Source organism: Alosa pseudoharengus, unplaced genomic scaffold, assembly GCF_046254945.1.
Source record: "Alosa pseudoharengus isolate Yale_2024_CS ecotype anadromous, Long Island Sound unplaced genomic scaffold, YU_APseudo_1.1 YU_APseudo_1.1_scf_9, whole genome shotgun sequence".
NCBI lineage: Eukaryota > Metazoa > Chordata > Actinopteri > Clupeiformes > Clupeidae > Alosa > Alosa pseudoharengus.
The window spans coordinates 25,677,097-25,694,596 of record NW_027468881.1 but is presented as its reverse complement, the minus strand read 5'-3'; the positions used below and the strand labels follow the sequence as shown (position 1 = coordinate 25,694,596).

Here is a 17,500-nt window from a genome sequence, read left to right as displayed (position 1 = left end):
TGTTTATTAAGTCACGTCAGATTGACCAGATTTGGGGTTCAAATTACAGATGTCTTCCTCTCAAGGTCACCAAAGCATGCTTAGCTGTGTTACAGCTGTGATATTTCATGTGTAGTTTGATCGAGGATAAGCAATTCATGTTACTAGGTTACATTTTAATTTAACCAGGCTGCTTATGCTAATTACAATAAGTTCAAGTTCATCAGCATCTTTTTTTACAGACTTAAAAATATGCATACACTGTTAAAACTCTTGTTTACATGGCCTTTAATGCTCCTTTGAAGCAAGGCATTAAGTCAAGAGTGTGAAAGGAAGTCTTGAGAGCTTCATACATTTTGTGTAGGGTTTGTTTGTGCATTTCCTTCCCCCCAAGCATGGCTGATATAATTCCCAGTTGCTGACATTGTCGCTGGGCCAACGCTGTATATCATTTTGCCTCCGCTGCCACGAATGCAGCTGTAGCACGTAACAAATCAAGTCGACTCATAAGAAAAAAGCCTCATGGAGTACATTAGACAGCTCTGAAAGGGCAGTTTGTCTTCGGATGTAGCTGTTGTTCCACTGCTAATTTCCAGAAGCTTCCTCACTATAGCCGGCAACATCCGCCAGAATGCCAGCATTGTCTCACCATTACAAATAGCCAGCCAGACCCAACACTAAGCTCAATCACTCAATTCACACCATTGGATAAGGTCTGATGCTCGAGTGAGTCACAGGTGCTAACGTTGATATGGTAATGGCTGACCACTGCTGTACATACTCTAAAAGAAGAAGAGGAACAAAAGATTGACTGCTATAAAATAGACAAAGAAGACCATTAGAGTCTGGAGAAGTGACTTGTTTCAGCTCTATTGAAACCCCCAGCCAGGCGGCTTAATAAGAAGAAATGTTGCCAAGGCAAGCGCTGGCTTGGGAGCAATAGAGGGAAAACAAAAAGGTGAAACAACATAAGCAAAGCAGCCATTGCTCATGTTCCCGAAAGCCATACAGGGAAACCTTTGAAGAATTATTTACACCACGCCGCCCCCCTCGTAAGCGCGCCTGACGTTTCGACATGAAAAGCACTGTGTTCCTGGAAAAAAAGAAAGAGAGGAGAAGAGAGCAACTCCGACAGGGAAAGGCAGACTGAAAGCGAGAGAGTAACGGAGAGGGAGGGAAAGAAAAAAGAGAATGGAGAGGAAAGACTTTATAGGGGGAGAGGGGTTGATCTCTTAGAGCCGCCGAAGGGCAAACGGCTGCAGGGGGCAAAGGGGGATGTTCATGTGTTTGCGTGTGCGCCTGTGCATGTGCGTGTGTGTGTGTATATTGTGTAGATGTGTGTGTTTCATGTGTGTGTGTGTGTGTGTGTGTGTGCATACCTGTGTGTGTTGTGTGCCATAATGGTCTGTGTGTGTAATGTAGTTGTAAGTTGTATTTGTGTGTGTGGGTACATTGTGTGTTTCGTGTGTGTCATATGTGTTGTGATTGTGTGTGTGTATGCTAGTGTGTGTTGTGTGTCATATATGTCTGTGGGTGTCATGTAGATGTATGTCATTCGTATGTGTGTGTGTGTGTGTGTGTGTGTGTGTGGGGGGGGGGTGATGGGGGGAGGGGGGTGCAGACAGAAGCGCTGGCTCAGCAGGAACGTTATTACTCCTCCTGAGGGATATGCCAGAGTGAGAGAGAGAGAGAAAGAAGGAGAAAGAGAAAGAGGGAGCACATGAGAGAAAGAGAGAGAGAGAGAAAGAGAGAGAGAGAGCAAATGAGAGAAAGAGGGGGGGGGTGAGTGTCAGAGAGGGACAGAGTGGAAGAGAGAGAATGTGTAAGACAGATAGGAAGAGAGAAAGAAAGAGAGAGATTATGGCAAAGAGAGAAAGAAAGAGAAGGTGGAGAGAGAGAGAGAGAGAGAGAGAGAGAGAGAGAGAGAGAGAGAGAGAGAGAGAGCTCAAAGAAAGAGAGGCGTGTGTGAAGGGCAGGCCCCCTGGCCCTCTCCTCTCCCCTGCTCCCTCTCGCACCTCCGGGCTCCTGCCCCTGACTTTATAGCCCCTTTTATGGCCATGCTAATATATTGGCGTGGGGATTTACAGCTACAGCCTCCCCAGTGCCGTCTTCCTATGACACATACAGACACACACACACACACACACACACACACACTGACATACACACACACACACATGCGCGCGCACACACACACACACATACACCCAGACATACACCCTGACACACACACACACACACACATGCACGCGCACACACACACACACACACACACACACACAGACATACACCCTGACACACACGCACACACATGCACACGCTCACACACACACACGCACACACACACACACACATGCACACATACATACACACACACACATGCACACATAACACATACATACACAAACAAACACTCACACACACACACACACACACACACACACACACACACACACACACACACACACACTCACACTCACACTCACACTCACACACTCTCACACACACACACACACACATGTCACACTCCTGTGCTCCAGCGGCCCCGAGGCCCCCGGCCCGTATTTTGTGAGATCAATGTGTCCAGGGACTGAGTGAAAAGCCTAGGCCCTGTTAACGCCAACGTGAAGAGCTCGGTTGATTACAGACAAGAGGCCCAAATGGCTCAAGAGACCCGGAATGAAAAGGCGGCTCCATAAAGAAGGATTCATTGGGTTAGCTAGTGCACCGGGAGGGGAGGTGAGGGGAGGGGGTCTGGGGTCTGCTCGCTGGGGAGCCTAGGCTCCACTGCAGGAGCGTGAGATCATGTAAAAGCATGCAAACCAAGCTCACCTGCCATTGGCTCTGTCCTTGCAGCTGTTGCACATTTGCATGCGGATAGAATAAAATGGAAAATAGACAGTGTGTGTCTATTGTGTGTATGTGTGTGTGTGTGTGTGTGTGTGTGTGTGTGTGTGTGTGTTATATGCATATGTCTCTTTTTGTTTTGGATGTGTGTTTATGTGTGAGTCTGTGTGTGCATTTTATTTTGTGTGTGTGTGTAGTGTGAATGTGCCCGCGTTTGACGCACCTTCCTCTGTCTGCTCCAATGTAATTACCCTTGTTGGACGGCCATGCTTAATCATATTTGATCTTCGGATGCAGTGCCATTGTCTACACTTGTTAGCCTCTTGCGTCGCCGGGCGCTGATTATGTATGCGTGCAAAATTGAAAGAGGAAGAGGAATACAAATTTAGCAGATGCGCTTGGACAGGCAAGCTTGGATCACTAATGGCAGCCTGATTGGTTTAGGAATGATTGGCCCGACGCAGAAGATTAATTCCTCCGGGATTTGATTGAGTCAGATGGGGGAGGAATAGGGAGGGTGGGGAGGGGAGAGGGGGTGGGGTGTTGAGGTGGGTGAAGGCGGGGAGGGGGGTGGAGGAGGAGGGAGGGAGGGGGGGCAAAATTGGAGAGCATAATTAAAAGAGTGTGGCTGCCTTTAAAGAGCAGGGTGTGAAAGGAAGAGGTGCAAGGCGATGGTGCCCAATTTGTTGGCACTTTGTTCCTATAATAAGAAGCAGGCCTCCCCAGCAGTGAATGAGATAATTAACTCCCCGGGAGGCGGCCCCCTCGTTTTTTGATTTATGGTGCGGCGGCGGCAGTGGGAGATGTCTGCAGTGGACGCTACATGACTCGCAGACTGCGCTTGATGTGCTATTCCACCCCCACATCACTGAAGAACTGAGGACAGCTCAGCTCAGTGGGGGTGAACGGAGGTCATGGAGTGCTTGGGAACTTCATTTGGTTCAACCATTAAGTAATAATAATGATAATAACAACAACAACAATAATAATAATCACAATAATCATAATAGTCATAATAATAATGAATGGATAAAGTATACATTAATAGATTGTTAGTGTGAATGTAGTGAGCACTAGTGTTTGTGAAACTTGATGAGGATGATTCACTGTGTTGTTTTGTTGCTATGTTCTGTATGTGTGTATGTGTGTGTTGTGTTAACGTGGAGTGCTTTGAGCAGAAGGCGATGGTCAGTGGTTAGTCACGAACGTGGAGCGGCGTGACTCAGGCTATGCTAATATGAGTCTGAGCTGCAGCACACCAGGCCCTTCCTGCATTGTGTAATCCAGCTCAGGCAACCTTTGGAATGGCACCCTTATAAAACCCTTCCTGCTATTGTCCCTGTCTGCATCCAACTGTATCCTCAATAGCCCTCTGTCACAGCAAGGGAGGACTTTGCCAAACGCTGCAAGCGGTGCTGTCTCTCTCTATCTCCCCCTCTCTCTCTATCTCCCCCTTTCTCTCTATCTACCCCTCTCTCCCATATCTCCCTCTCTCTCTCTCTATCTCCCTCTCTCTCTATCTCCTTCTCTCTGTCTGTCTCTCTCTGCTGTGAATGGAGAGCTTTCTATCTCCCCTCCCCGCACAATCTTTTTATCTACTTTTGTTCCAACTAAAAATGTCTGGATACACGGTGGCTAATTTGTTTTCCCTTCCTGTCTCTTTCAGAAACATGTGAAGACCCTAGTGAAGGCTGAGAATAAAAAGGAAAAGAAAAAACAAGCAAACACAAATACCAACAAGTAAACATCCCCCACCCAGCCGCCCACCCAGGGACGCCAGTTTCAGAGTACCCAAGAGGGAGGTACTCTTCCCCTCCTCCACCCCCCCCCCGCCTGTTGTTCAGTCACCTGACCCCTAGCTGGCCCCAGTGAAACATGAAGGGCCCGAGGCATTCGAAGAGGATTTTCCCACCACGCGGTCCCAAAACAGGTGCCCTGTGGCGTCGGAGCGTTTGGCTCCTGGTGACCGCGGCCCTGGTGGCGGTGGCGAGCGGCCAGACGTCGACGGCGTTCACCAGCTTCCACCCCGAGCGTCGGGAGTGGGCCTTCGACCACCTGACGGTGCACCAGACGACTGGCGCGGTCTACATCGGCGCGGTCAACCGCGTCTACAAGCTCTCGGGCAACCTGACGCTGCTGGTGTCCCACGACACGGGCCCCGAGGACGACAACAAGGCCTGCTACCCGCCGCTCATCGTCCAGCCCTGCTCCGAGCCGCTGGTCTCCACCAACAACGTCAACAAGCTGCTGCTCATCGACTACTCCCAGAACCGGCTGCTGGCCTGCGGTAGCCTCTACCAGGGCGTGTGCAAGCTGCTCCGCCTGGACGACCTCTTCATCCTGGTGGAGCCGTCGCACAAGAAGGAGCACTACATGTCCAGCATCAACCAGACGGGCACCATGTACGGCGTCATTGTGCCGTCCAAAGGTGAGGACGCCACGCTGTTTATCGGCACGGCGGTGGACGGCAAGCAGGACTACTTCCCGACCATCTCCAGCCGCAAGCTGCCGCGCGACCCCGAGTCGTCGGCCATGCTGGACTATGAGCTGCACACGGACTTTGTCTCGTCGCTCATCAAGATCCCGTCGGACACGCTGGCGCTGGTCTCGCACTTCGACATCTACTACATCTACGGCTTCGCCAGTGGCAACTTCGTCTACTTCCTGACCGTACAGCCCGAGACGGAGAGTAACATGTCGCCCGGCGGCTCCTCGTCCGACCACTTCTACACCTCGCGCATCGTGCGCCTCTGCAAGGACGACCGCAAGTTCCACTCGTACGTCTCACTGCCAGTGGGCTGCGTGCGCAACGGCGTGGAGTACCGGCTCCTGCAGGCCGCCTACCTCGCCAAGCCTGGACGCGTGCTGGCTGCCGCGCTCAACATCAGTGCCCAGGACGACGTGCTCTTCACCGTCTTCTCCAAGGGACAGAAGCAGTACCACCGGCCTCCAGATGATTCGGCTCTCTGTGTCTTCAGCATCCGCCACATCAACGCTCGCATCAAGGAGCGCCTGCAGTCCTGCTACCAGGGCGAGGGCAACCTGGAGCTCAACTGGCTGCTAGGGAAGGACGTGCCCTGCACCAAAGCGGTGAGTGAGACCGCACACATGGTCAGTGGTCAACGGCCTGCATTTATATAGCGCTTTTCTGCTCCTCTGAGCTCTCAAAGCACTTTACAATTTCATGCCTCATTTTCACCCATTCACACACACACACACACACACACACACACACACACACACACACACTCACACACTGATGGTGACAGTGATGGTAACTGTGGCTGAGGAGGTAGAGGAGTCCTCGAGCAAGATAATGAACCCAAACCTGCTCCTGATGTGCAGAACAGCAACGTGTATGTCAGCCTCCACCATCAACATCAGTGTAGGGGAGTGTGTGTGGGAATGGGAGGCATTCATTTGTAAAGCACTTTGAGTGCTCAGAGGAGCAGAAAAACACTATATAAACGTGGTCCATTTACCAGGATGATTGTGACTGTACTCATAGCTCAGCTAGTATTACCATAACTTAATTAGCAGAACTAGGGTACACCAAGGGTTTAATATCCCCTCAGGGAGCACATTACTGATGAGGATGTATGTCTATGCAGTAGTGTGAGTCACTTTGGAGAAAACTTGGGTGCATGGAGATGTGGATTTCTAAATCAATTTCACAGCTGCTCTTTTTTGAGCACAATCAGGGAGTCACCAGCTGCCAAGCAACACACGTGTAGTCGGCAGAGTGAGGTCATAGTGCAGCGCTTTCCCGATTAGCCCCATATTTGTCGTGTTTCAGTTTGTTTTAATGTAAACATATGTTAGGCTCTGTAACGTCTCAAGTAGTCATTTATTAATGTTTTCTTTAGTGCAATGAATCACTCACCGCGGTTCTCCATGACAACGAGATTTATAACTCCCGTGTGCTGTCACAGAGATTTGGTACAGGAGGGCACTCGAGTTTAGATCAACAACTCAATGAATGTTTCTTTTAGAAGGCCAGAGGGTCTCAAGTGCAGATTTTTTTCCCTTCCTTCTTAGACTTGTAACATTACCACAGTGAATTAAAAAGGAATAATTCTCAGCGGTTACCCAAGAAAAACAAGAAGAAGGGGCAAGGCTGGAGTTCCCCTGTTGGAAATAGCAAACACACAGTCAAGATAAATACCTTCGAGTCATTGCTAGGTCATTCATTTGTCTATCAAATCTTTCTCACACTTCATGTAATTATTGTTAATTGGCTTGGTTCTCGCTTTGGAAGGGGAGAGCCACATGAAAGTCTATCAGAATGGGAGATATTCCTAAATAAGAGGGATTTATTTTCCTTGGCAACCATCAAAGTGATAATATTCTCCTCCAGTGGAGTCCAAATAAACACGGGTTTCCTAGTCGGGCAGATGGGGAAGGAGGGGGGAGGGGGAGATGAAGGCAGTTAGAGAGAGAGAGAGAGAGAGAGAGAGAGAGAGAGAGAGAGAGAGATAGAGAGAGAGAGAGAGAGAGAGAGCGCTGTATTGGAACAAATGGCGACACAGAGAGAGAAAAAAAGAGTATGAGAGGCCGAGAGACCCGTTGAGAGACATGCTGTAGCTGTGGTGCATGCGAGTGACTTAAAGAGGAGCTAGAGGAGGAGTATATGAGGAGATGTGTTGGTGATGAGCGAGTGATGTCCCTCCTAAATAGGAGCTAGAGGAGTAAATGAGGAGATGTGTTGGTGATGAGCGAGTGATGTCCCTCCTAAAGAGGAGCTAGAGGAGTAAATGAGGAGATGTGTTGGTGATGAGGTCTCCTTTCTAAAGAGGAGCTAGAGGAGGAGTATATGAGGAAGTGTGTTGGTGATGAGGTCTCCTTCCTAAAGAGGAGCTAGAGGAGGAGTATATGAGGAGATGTGTTGGTGATGAGGTCTCCTTTCTAAAGAGGAGCTAGAGGAGGAGTATATGAGGAGATGTGTTGGTGATGAGGTCTCCTTCCTAAAGAGGAGTTAGAGGAGGAGTATATGAGGAGATGTGTTGGTGATGAGGTCTCCTTCCTAAAGAGGAGCTAGAGGAGTAAATGAGATGTGTTGGTGATGAGGTCTCCTTCCTAAAGAGGAGCTGGAGGAGTATATGAGGAGATGTGTTGGTGATGAGGTCTCCTTTCTAAAGAGGAGCTAGAGGAGGAGTATATGAGGAAGTGTGTTGGTGATGAGGTCTCCTTCCTATAGAGGAGCTAGAGGAGGAGTATATGAGGAGATGTGTTGGTGATGAGGTCTCCTTCCTAAAGAGGAGTTAGAGGAGGAGTATATGAGGAGATGTGTTGGTGATGTGATCTCCTAGTGTGTTGGTGATGAGGTCTCCTTCCTAAAGAGGAGCTAGAGGAGGAGTATATGAGGAGATGTGTTGGTGATGAGGTCTCCTTCCTAAAGAGGAGCTAGAGGAGGAGAATATGAGGAGATGTGTTGGTGATGAGGTCTCCTTCCTAAAGAGGAGTTAGAGGAGGAGTATATGAGGAGATGTGTTGGTGATGTGATCTCCTTCCTAAAGAGGAGCTAGAGGAGGAGTATATGAGGAGATGTGTTGGTGATGAGGTCTCCTTTCTAAAGAGGAGCTGGAGGAGTATATGAGGAGATGTGTTGGTGATGAGGTCTCCTTTCTAAAGAGGAGCTAGAGGAGGAGTATATGAGGAGATGTGTTGGTGATGAGGTCTCCTTCCTAAAGAGGAGTTAGAGGAGGAGTATATGAGGAGATGTGTTGGTGATGAGGTCTCCTTCCTAAAGAGGAGTTAGAGGAGTATATGAGGAGATGTGTTGGTGATGAGGTCTCCTTCCTAAAGAGGAGCTAGAGGAGTAAATGAGGAGATGTGTTGGTGATGAGGTCTCCTTCCTAAAGAGGAGCTGGAGGAGTATATGAGGAGATGTGTTGGTGATGAGGTCTCCTTTCTAAAGAGGAGCTAGAGGAGGAGTATATGAGGAAGTGTGTTGGTGATGAGGTCTCCTTCCTAAAGAGGAGCTAGAGGAGGAGTATATGAGGAGATGTGTTGGTGATGAGGTCTCCTTCCTAAAGAGGAGCTAGAGGAGGAGAATATGAGGAGATGTGTTGGTGATGAGGTCTCCTTCCTAAAGAGGAGTTAGAGGAGGAGTATATGAGGAGATGTGTTGGTGATGTGATCTCCTTCCTAAAGAGGAGCTAGAGGAGGAGTATATGAGGAGATGTGTTGGTGATGAGGTCTCCTTTCTAAAGAGGAGCTGGAGGAGTATATGAGGAGATGTGTTGGTGATGAGGTCTCCTTTCTAAAGAGGAGCTAGAGGAGGAGTATATGAGGAAGTGTGTTGGTGATGAGGTCTCCTTCCTAAAGAGGAGCTAGAGGAGGAGTATATGAGGAAGTGTGTTGGTGATGAGGTCTCCTTCCTAAAGAGGAGCTAGAGGAGGAGTATATGAGGAGATGTGTTGGTGATGAGGTCTCCTTCCTAAAGAGGAGCTGGAGGAGGAGTATATGAGGAGATGTGTTGGTGATGAGCGAGTGATGTGATCTCCTATGTGTCTCTGGCCACCTGCCATGTGCCGTTTCTATATTTTCACTCGCTCCCACAGGCCCTCGTCCTCAGTGCCTTTGTTCCTTAATTGCTAATATCAATTCAAAAGGGAAATTATGAACACTAATGAGGATATGTATGTGCTGTGTGTGTGTGTGTGTGTGTGTGTGTGTGTGTGTGTGTGTGTGTGTGTGTGTGTGTCTCTGTGTGAGTGTCTTTACTGTTTTACTGTGTGTGTGTGTGTGTGTGTGTGTGTGTGTGTGTGTGTGTGTGTGTGTGTGTGTGTGTGTGTGTGTGCAAATGCAAACCTATTTTTGAGAATGAGTTTTTTATGGGTGTTTCTCCATGTCCGTGCCCATGTTTATACAAATTAATGTGAGTCTGTGTGTTAGAGTGTGTGTGTGTGTGTGTGTGTGTGTGAGAGAGAGAGAGAGAGAGAGAGAGAGAGAGTGTGTGATCTCATCATAACCTAAATTTAGCTACTCCTCATGAGCTGTGCACCTCTGCTGCATGTGAATGTGTGTGTGTGTGTGTGTGTGTGTGTGTTACACAAGAGATGGGATGAGATGAAGGAGCAGATCCTGGCCTTCCTCCTTTCCGGATAATTCCAGGAGCTTTCCTCTTCCCCTAATCCCCCTGTGGGAATTCCATTGACCTCCTTTATTGAGATCAGCACATCCTCCATTAGCGTTAGTGTCAGAGGTGAAGCAGGTGACAGGAGAGCATGATCACGCCTCAGGCTACGCCATGACGGCAGATCCAGCTTCTGCTTCCCACAGGAATTCAACACCATCAGCTTCAGTTTATTCCCCCAGAGAGAAGCTTCCCTCAGCAACAGCGCCAGTCCAGAAGCACCAGGGCTGGAACTGAACCAAGCAACCCTCCTACACACTCATCTTCTCTTTTCTCTCTTTTCATTCTTTCTTCCCTTCTGCTCTTGAGTCTCATTAATCCGGCCTTCTTAGACTCTTGAAGAATCCCTCTGGCCCTTGTTTTCACCTTTCTCTCTCCATCCTCTCTCTCTCTCTCTCTTCCCTCTTTCTTTCTGTCTTCTGTCTCTCTCCATCTGTCCATCTCTTTCACTCTTCTCTCTCTCTCTCCATTCATCCCTCTATCTCATCACACCTCTCTCTCTTCTCTCTCTTCTATATTTCTCTCTCTCCATTCATCCCTCTCTATCTCATCACTCTTTTTTTTTCTCTCTCTCTCTTTTCTCTCTCTCACTCATCTCACTCTCCTTTTTCTCTCATCTCACTGTTCTCTCTCTCTCTCTCTCTCTCTCTCTCTCTCTTCCTCTGCCTGTGCTGGTTCTTGGCCAAGTCCGGCAGATAAGAAGATACATTATGTAAAAAGTGCCTTGGTCAATAGTGACTCAATAGATCGATAGCTTTTAATGGATTATGCGGCCAGGGCTTTGCAGATTAACATGTAAAGGTTAGCGAGCCCACACAATCCCCCACAACACACACAGCAGCAGGGCCGTGTATCGACGCTGGGGCCAGTCTTCCTGAGATGGAAAGATTGTATGCACTTTCCTGTACATGTTCAGTGGGAGTAAGAAAACAGCCCTTAAAAAGACGTGCTCCACACCCATGCCATTAGATGGAATGAGAAAACAAACACTTGAGCCTGAAATACAGTATGAAAACAACACGCTGGGGTCTCACCAGAGCGGACCAGAGAGTCCAGACCGAGATGTTTTGTTTCGGTTTCCGGTTCTCTGCTTGTGACAGTTTTGTGAGGCTCCAGATGCGAGGAGGTCGGACCTTTTACAGCGCAGCTGCTGCGGTTCTGTTTATATACAGTGACGTGACGTGACAAGAAACACGCCTAAAATCTTTAACCAGGTTCTGTTTCCCTATGCACAGACACGTGTCCCAGCCAACACAAAACTAGCATCTACATGCATGCACACACACACACACACACACACACACACACACACACACACACACACACACACACACACACACAGACACACACAGAGAGACACACACACATGCATATGCAACATTCATCCATGCATAAATATATAAATATATACATACATTCACAACACATACAAACATATCAGAAATATCAGAAAACATATCAGAAATACTGAAGAAGGATACACACACACACACACACACACACACACACACACACACACACACACACACACACACACACACACACACACACATACATACACACACACACACACACACACATACATACACAGAAATACACACACTAAAACCTACAAGCAAACACACTCTGACTCACACACACACACACACACACACACACACACACACACACACACACACTTGGTGGGTAGTGTGTCGGCTGACAGAGATTTATCAGGCAGCCGTAGTTGTGCGGTTATCTGTGGGCGAGTGGCTTTGCACACACAGCTGCACCACTGCACTGGCTCCCAACTTAGCTCTGGGGCCTGCTACTGTGCAGGTGTGCAGGTGTTGTCTCACTCCTTCACTCTCACTGCACTGGCTCCCAACTTAGCTCTGGGGCCTGCTAGTGTGCAGGTGTGCAGGTGTTGTCTCACTCCTTCACTATCTAGCACTCCCTTTCTCTTTCTCCTATCCTCTCTCTCTCTCTGTCCATCCCTCTCTCGTTTCTTTCTCTCTTCTCCCTCCCTCCTTTTTACGTTTGATCTTTTTTCACTTTCTCACTCTCTCCATGGCACCCCTCTTCCTCTAACTCATTTGTTCATCTTTCTCATACTGTGTCCCTCTCTCTCTCTGTCCCTCTCTCTCTCATCTCTCTCTCTTCCTGCACTTTCCCTCTGCATTGCTCTGCACTTATCCGTACTGATGGCCATGTGTGTGTGTGTGTGTGTGTGTGTGTGTGTGTGTGTGTGTGTGTGTGTGTGTGTACACTGAGCTAAAGAGCATGCACTATTGATCAGGCGCTGTCTGTCCCTTGGGAGTATGTACTGTATGTGGCTCGTTGGCAATGCCTTGATATTCATCTGTGGTCCCCGGTGCAGATCACAGGCCAGGGTAGATGGCTGTGGAGGTGTTTGTGTGTGTGTGTGTGTGTGTGTGTGTGTGTGTGTGTGTGTGTGTGTATGTGTATGTGAGAGAGAGCCAGCCATGCACTTCAAACAGTCTCCATCGTCACAAATAAATGCAGCTCGGCTTTTCCTCAGGCTCTCCGTCCAATGTGTCCTCCCGGCGATCAGAGCAGAGCGGCGTTGAGCCGAACGGAGGCGTGTCGAATGGAAGGCGTTTTAGTCAGCGGCTTCCGTGCCCCGCTTCGCAAATGCGTTCTGAAGTAAGCTTTAGCACCTTCTCCCTGAGCTGCGGGACTCATACAATGCAGCGCATCAAATAAATCAGACTAGTGCTCGGTGAAAAAGCACGGCACAGACGGCAAAAAAAGGAAAGTGGTTTCACCGTTAGCACTGCGTTGACTGCATGAGAGTGGGGGTGGTGGGGGGTTGATAAATCCAACATTTAAAATTTAATGTGATCAAATTTTCCACAGTTGCTTTGAAATTATATAACCGATGCTAATCCACGGGAGTGATTTATCTGGTCGAGACCGGTGGACTCACCCTGGGGAACTCAGGTCTACCCCTGGAGCGTCAGCAATCTGTGTGCTTCCCCTCATCTGCGCCGCACACATCATCTAAACACTTGGCCCTCTAATCACAACCAAATGGGCCAAATTACATTTGCAGGCTAACAAGCAGAACAGCTGCCTGGCCGTGGCCCCCTTGCATGTTTTTCCAATTCGGCCGGACAAGGAATTGCCGTGGCGTCTCTCGGTAACAAATCGTAAGCACCCATGAGCATTTGCTCACCTGCGGCGCTGGACTTTAGTAACCCGATCCGTGCCTGTGTCGTGTCACAGATCCCTGCGGTACAGTGACCGGGAGGAAAGGCAATTATTTGAGCAGTGTTTTGGTCTTTCACCACCTCTCTCTCCTTTTTTCTTTTTTCTCTCTCTCTCTCCCACTTTTTCCCTCACTGTCTATTCTGCTTGTTCTCTCTCTCTCTCTCTCTCTACCTCTCTGCTCATGTAAACAGTGGAAAGGCAGCGCTCATTCGCAGGTAGCGCTCACTTCCTGTGGTGGGCCCCAGAGTGGCGTAGGCCCCGGCGGAGTGCTCCCGGGATGTGTGTTGGCAGCTATTTTTGGGCTCTGGGAAAACGAGGAGGAAACGTACGCCTCAGCCTGATGCGTCGCGGCGCAGCGCGGCACGGCATGCCACGGCGGAGGCGGGCGGCGGAGTTGGCAGGCGAAGCGCGGGCCGTTATTGCCGTCTCCTCTGGCAGCCGTAAAGGCTTTACGACCTTGGGCTGCCACCGCTGCCACGGAGACGCGGCCCCTCTAGAGAGGTGTCGCTGATGTGCCGACGCTGCGCTTGCGTCTGCCTTTTCAGGATCATTTTTTTGTCCTCCCGCCTCTCGTTCTTTCTTTCGCCCCCTCTCTGTCTCTCTCTCTCTCTCTCTCTCTCTCTCTCTCTCTCTCCTACCTCTCTCTCTCTCTGTCTCTCTCTCGCTCTCTCGCTTTCTGTATCTCTCTCCTCTTCTCTGGCTCTACTGGAAGCCATCCCAAGATAAAATGCCAAGCTGATCCTAGATGTCTGGCTGCAGACAGTGCAGATCAGATCTGACTCTAGTGTGGATCTGACTCAGATGCGGGCCAACTCTGGCCCAGATCCAAACCCCCCCCCCCCCTTTTCTCTCTCCAACTCTCCCTCCCTCTCTCTCTCTCTGTCTCTCTCTTTCTTGGCTGCCTCCTCCTTCCTCCCCTGCCGACTGTCAGGGAGTGGGGGTCTTGCGATCGCTCTTACTCCTGGTGACACTTTGAGGCCAGCAGCAGTCACAGACAGTGATGACCTGAATCAGCACTGCGCTGCTGCCACTGTAGGGTTTTTTTTTTATATAGACCCTTTCAACAAGGTAAACAAAAACAATGCTTGAACATTCTATTTGGTTCCCAATCTACTTCCTCTGCATTAAGATAACATATGGAATGTTAAAACGGAAGCCTTGTGGGGCCAACTATGATGCTGATAATGGAACTCTCTTTAAAGGGTCTATATGCACTGTCCAGCTGGCTGGCCAGCAAGTGGGTCCCACCACTCGCTCCTTTTAAAATGAGGAGTTATGGGCAGCCGCCCGCTCCACCCCGTGACATGACAAACGGCTCGCAAATCCTCCAATTAGATAGTAAATGTTTACAGGCCCAATCCGTGGTACTCAATCTGCGTGTGTGTGTGGATGGGTGTCTGGGTGTGTGTATGTGTGTGTGTGTGTGTGTGTGCATTGTAAAGGCATATTTGTGTGTGTGTGTGTGTGCGTGTGTGTGTGTGTGTGTGTGTATGCGTGTGTGTGTGTGTGTATGCGTGGGTGTGATATATGTGATATGTGTGTTTGTGTGTATGTGTGTGTGTGTGTTTGTCTATGTTCCTGTTTGTTCTTTGTGGTGTCATCCTAGAAAAGGTTTCTGATTGGGCTGTGGTTTGCCAGTGGGATTGTATGGGGAGATTGTGTATGGCTCCAATTTCTGTATTCGTGTCTGTGTCTGAATCTAGAGTATGTGTGTGTGTGTGAGTGTGTATGCACACTCATATCTGCACATACATATAATATCACAGTCGAGGGAAACATTATACTGCAGGGTTAGCTAAGGCCATCGGCAACTCAGAGACTGACCAGATAAAGCAAAGAGAATCCACACACATCCCACATGGTCCTGGCTCAAAAGAGCTGGTAGCACAGGATTATGTGAATGAGCTACAGACCATATACCTCCCACTTTTATGTTCAATAAATAAATAATCATATGGAAGCTATATGGTGTACAGTCTCTTCAGTCTTCATGAGCTCAGACTCAGTAATCATATGGAAGCTATATGGTGTACAGTCTCTTCAGTCGTCATAAGCTCAGAACCTCAGTAATCATATGGAAGCTATATGGTGTACAGCTTCTTCAGTCTTCATAAGCTCAGAGCCTCAGTAATCATATGGAAGCTATATGGTGTACAGCTTCTTCAGTCTTCATAAGCTCAGAGTCTCAGTAATCATATGGAAGCTATATGGTGTACATTCTCTTCAGTCTTTATAAGTTCAGAGCCTCAGTGATCATATGGAAGCTATATGGTGTACAGCTTCTTCAGTCTTCATAAGCTCAGAGCCTCAGTAATCATATGGAAGCTATATGGTGTACAGTCTCTTCAGTCTTTATAAGTTCAGAGCCTCAGTGATCATATGGAAGCTATATGGTGTACAGCTTCTTCAGTCTTCATAAGCTCAGAGCCTCAGTAATCATATGGAAGCTATATGGTGTACATTCTCTTTAGTCTTTATAAGCTCAGAGTCTCAGTAATCATATGGAAGCTATATGGTGTACATTCTCTTTAGTCTTTATGCTCATTTAGCTCAGAGCCTCAGATGCTGGTGCTACAGAAGGAGGCACAGCGAGACTCCTTCAGCTCTCTCTCTCCCTCCATTAGCAGACAAACAATGATGTTTAAAATGGTCTCATTTCATAATGGTCTCTTTGTCTCCCCTCTCTTTCTCTCTTATCCTCCCCTTCTCTTCTCTTCTCTCTTCTCCTTTCTTTTAATATCTCTACTCTTCTGCTCTTCTCTTCTCCTCTCCTCTTCTCCCCTTCTCTTCTCTTCTCTTCTCTTCTCTTCTCTCCTCTCCTCTCCTCTCCTCTCCTCTCCTCTCTTTTAATATATCTACTCTTCTGCTCCTCTCTTCTCCTCTCCTCTCCTCTCCTCCCCTTCTCCTCCACTCTTCTTCCCCTCTCCTCTTCATGTGTCTGCAGCCGGTGCCCATCGACGACTCCTTCTGTGGCCTGGACATCAACCAGCCCCTGGGCGGCTCCCAACTCGTGACTGGACACACGCTCTACACGGAGACCCGCGACCGCATGACCGCCGTCACCTCCTACGTCTACAACGGCTACTGCGTGGCCTTCGTGGGTACCAAGAGCGGGCGTCTGAAGAAGGTCAGTTTTAACAGCTGGGCTTGTTACATTTCTCCATTCGCTTACAGGCCCCCATGCCAAGATCTCCCTGTCATACTGAAGCCAGATTTGGCTTTTTTATCTCTCAAATTCCATATTTATTTGAAGAACTCTGTGCCCACACATGAGTGTAAGTCAGTCTGTATATGCCATCCCGTGACAGTCCTTCAAGAGACCTTTTAGACACTCCAGCACTAATGCTCTAACTATTCCAGTCCGATGTTTTTTTTATATAGAAATAGACGTGTGGGCGTTTGGCTGGGCTTGCCTAGGTGCGGTGCAGCTTCACATGAATAGTAACTTCTCTCCCGTCTGCATATTGAACGGAGCGGGCTGGGCTGGGCTGGGCTGGGCAGTCTCTCGCACTCTCTCTCTGCAGGCTGGGGGCCATTATGGGCAGCAGCTAGCATATGCACGTACACCACTCCGCTGCTAACCCTGCGCTTGCCCATCAACTTTAATGGGCACCTTTTCAATGAGACCCTTCGAGAAAAGTAAAGAGAGAGAGAGAGAGAGAGAGAGAGAGAGAGAGACAGAGAGAGAGAGAGAGAGAGAGAGAGAGAGAGAGAGAGAGAGAGAGAGAGAGAGAGAGAGAGAGAGAGAGAGAGAGAGAGAGAGAGAGAGAGAGACCCTTCAGTCTCTGTCCTGGGCACAGCCGTCAGGCGAGAGCGGTATCAAGCTGCTAATTGTCATGCATTTAGCAGGAGGGGTGCAGCGGGAGCAAGAATGAGAGCTTGGCGTAAAGAGCACCTTCCACGATGACAATTAGCCTACGCCATGATTGAATGGAGGCCTTTTCTCTGCAGGTTGAAATTGGTGCCCTTTGTGTTGGAAACACTGGACACCACTGCAAGGCTACATAAACATGTATGAATAGTGTATTTTTCTGTCAAATCTAGTTAAATGTTGGTGTGACAGGCAGTGGTGGTTATTTTCACAGCAGAGCTAGTTTTCGTTTCAGATGCTGCCGCTGAGGTATGTTTGTAGCACTAGCGTTAGCGTTAGCATTAGCGCAGGGGATCTGACCTGTGACTGTGAGCTCAGCTCTCCGGTACTGTCCTCTCATCTCTCTACCTCTGAGCTGATTAAAGGCAGGAAAAAAGAGATTTGGCAGAAAAAAGAGAGAATTGTGCTGCATCATCAGCGGAATTATTTTTAATCTGTGAGCTACCCATCTA

At 48.7% G+C, this 17,500-nt stretch overlaps 1 protein-coding gene across 1 annotated transcript in view; it reads left to right on the top strand.

Moving 5' to 3' along the window:
* The first annotated feature begins 4,679 nt into the window (after positions 1–4,679).
* Positions 4,680–17,500, top strand: part of plxna2 (plexin A2) — a 225,566-nt gene continuing 212,745 nt past the window's right edge. Inside the window, exons 1-2 of the mRNA XM_076277363.1 lie at positions 4,680–5,916; positions 16,122–16,304. Of these exons, the coding sequence (XP_076133478.1) occupies positions 4,702–5,916; positions 16,122–16,304 (1,398 nt within the window). The 5' untranslated portion in view covers positions 4,680–4,701. The remainder of the gene's footprint in view (positions 5,917–16,121; positions 16,305–17,500) is intronic.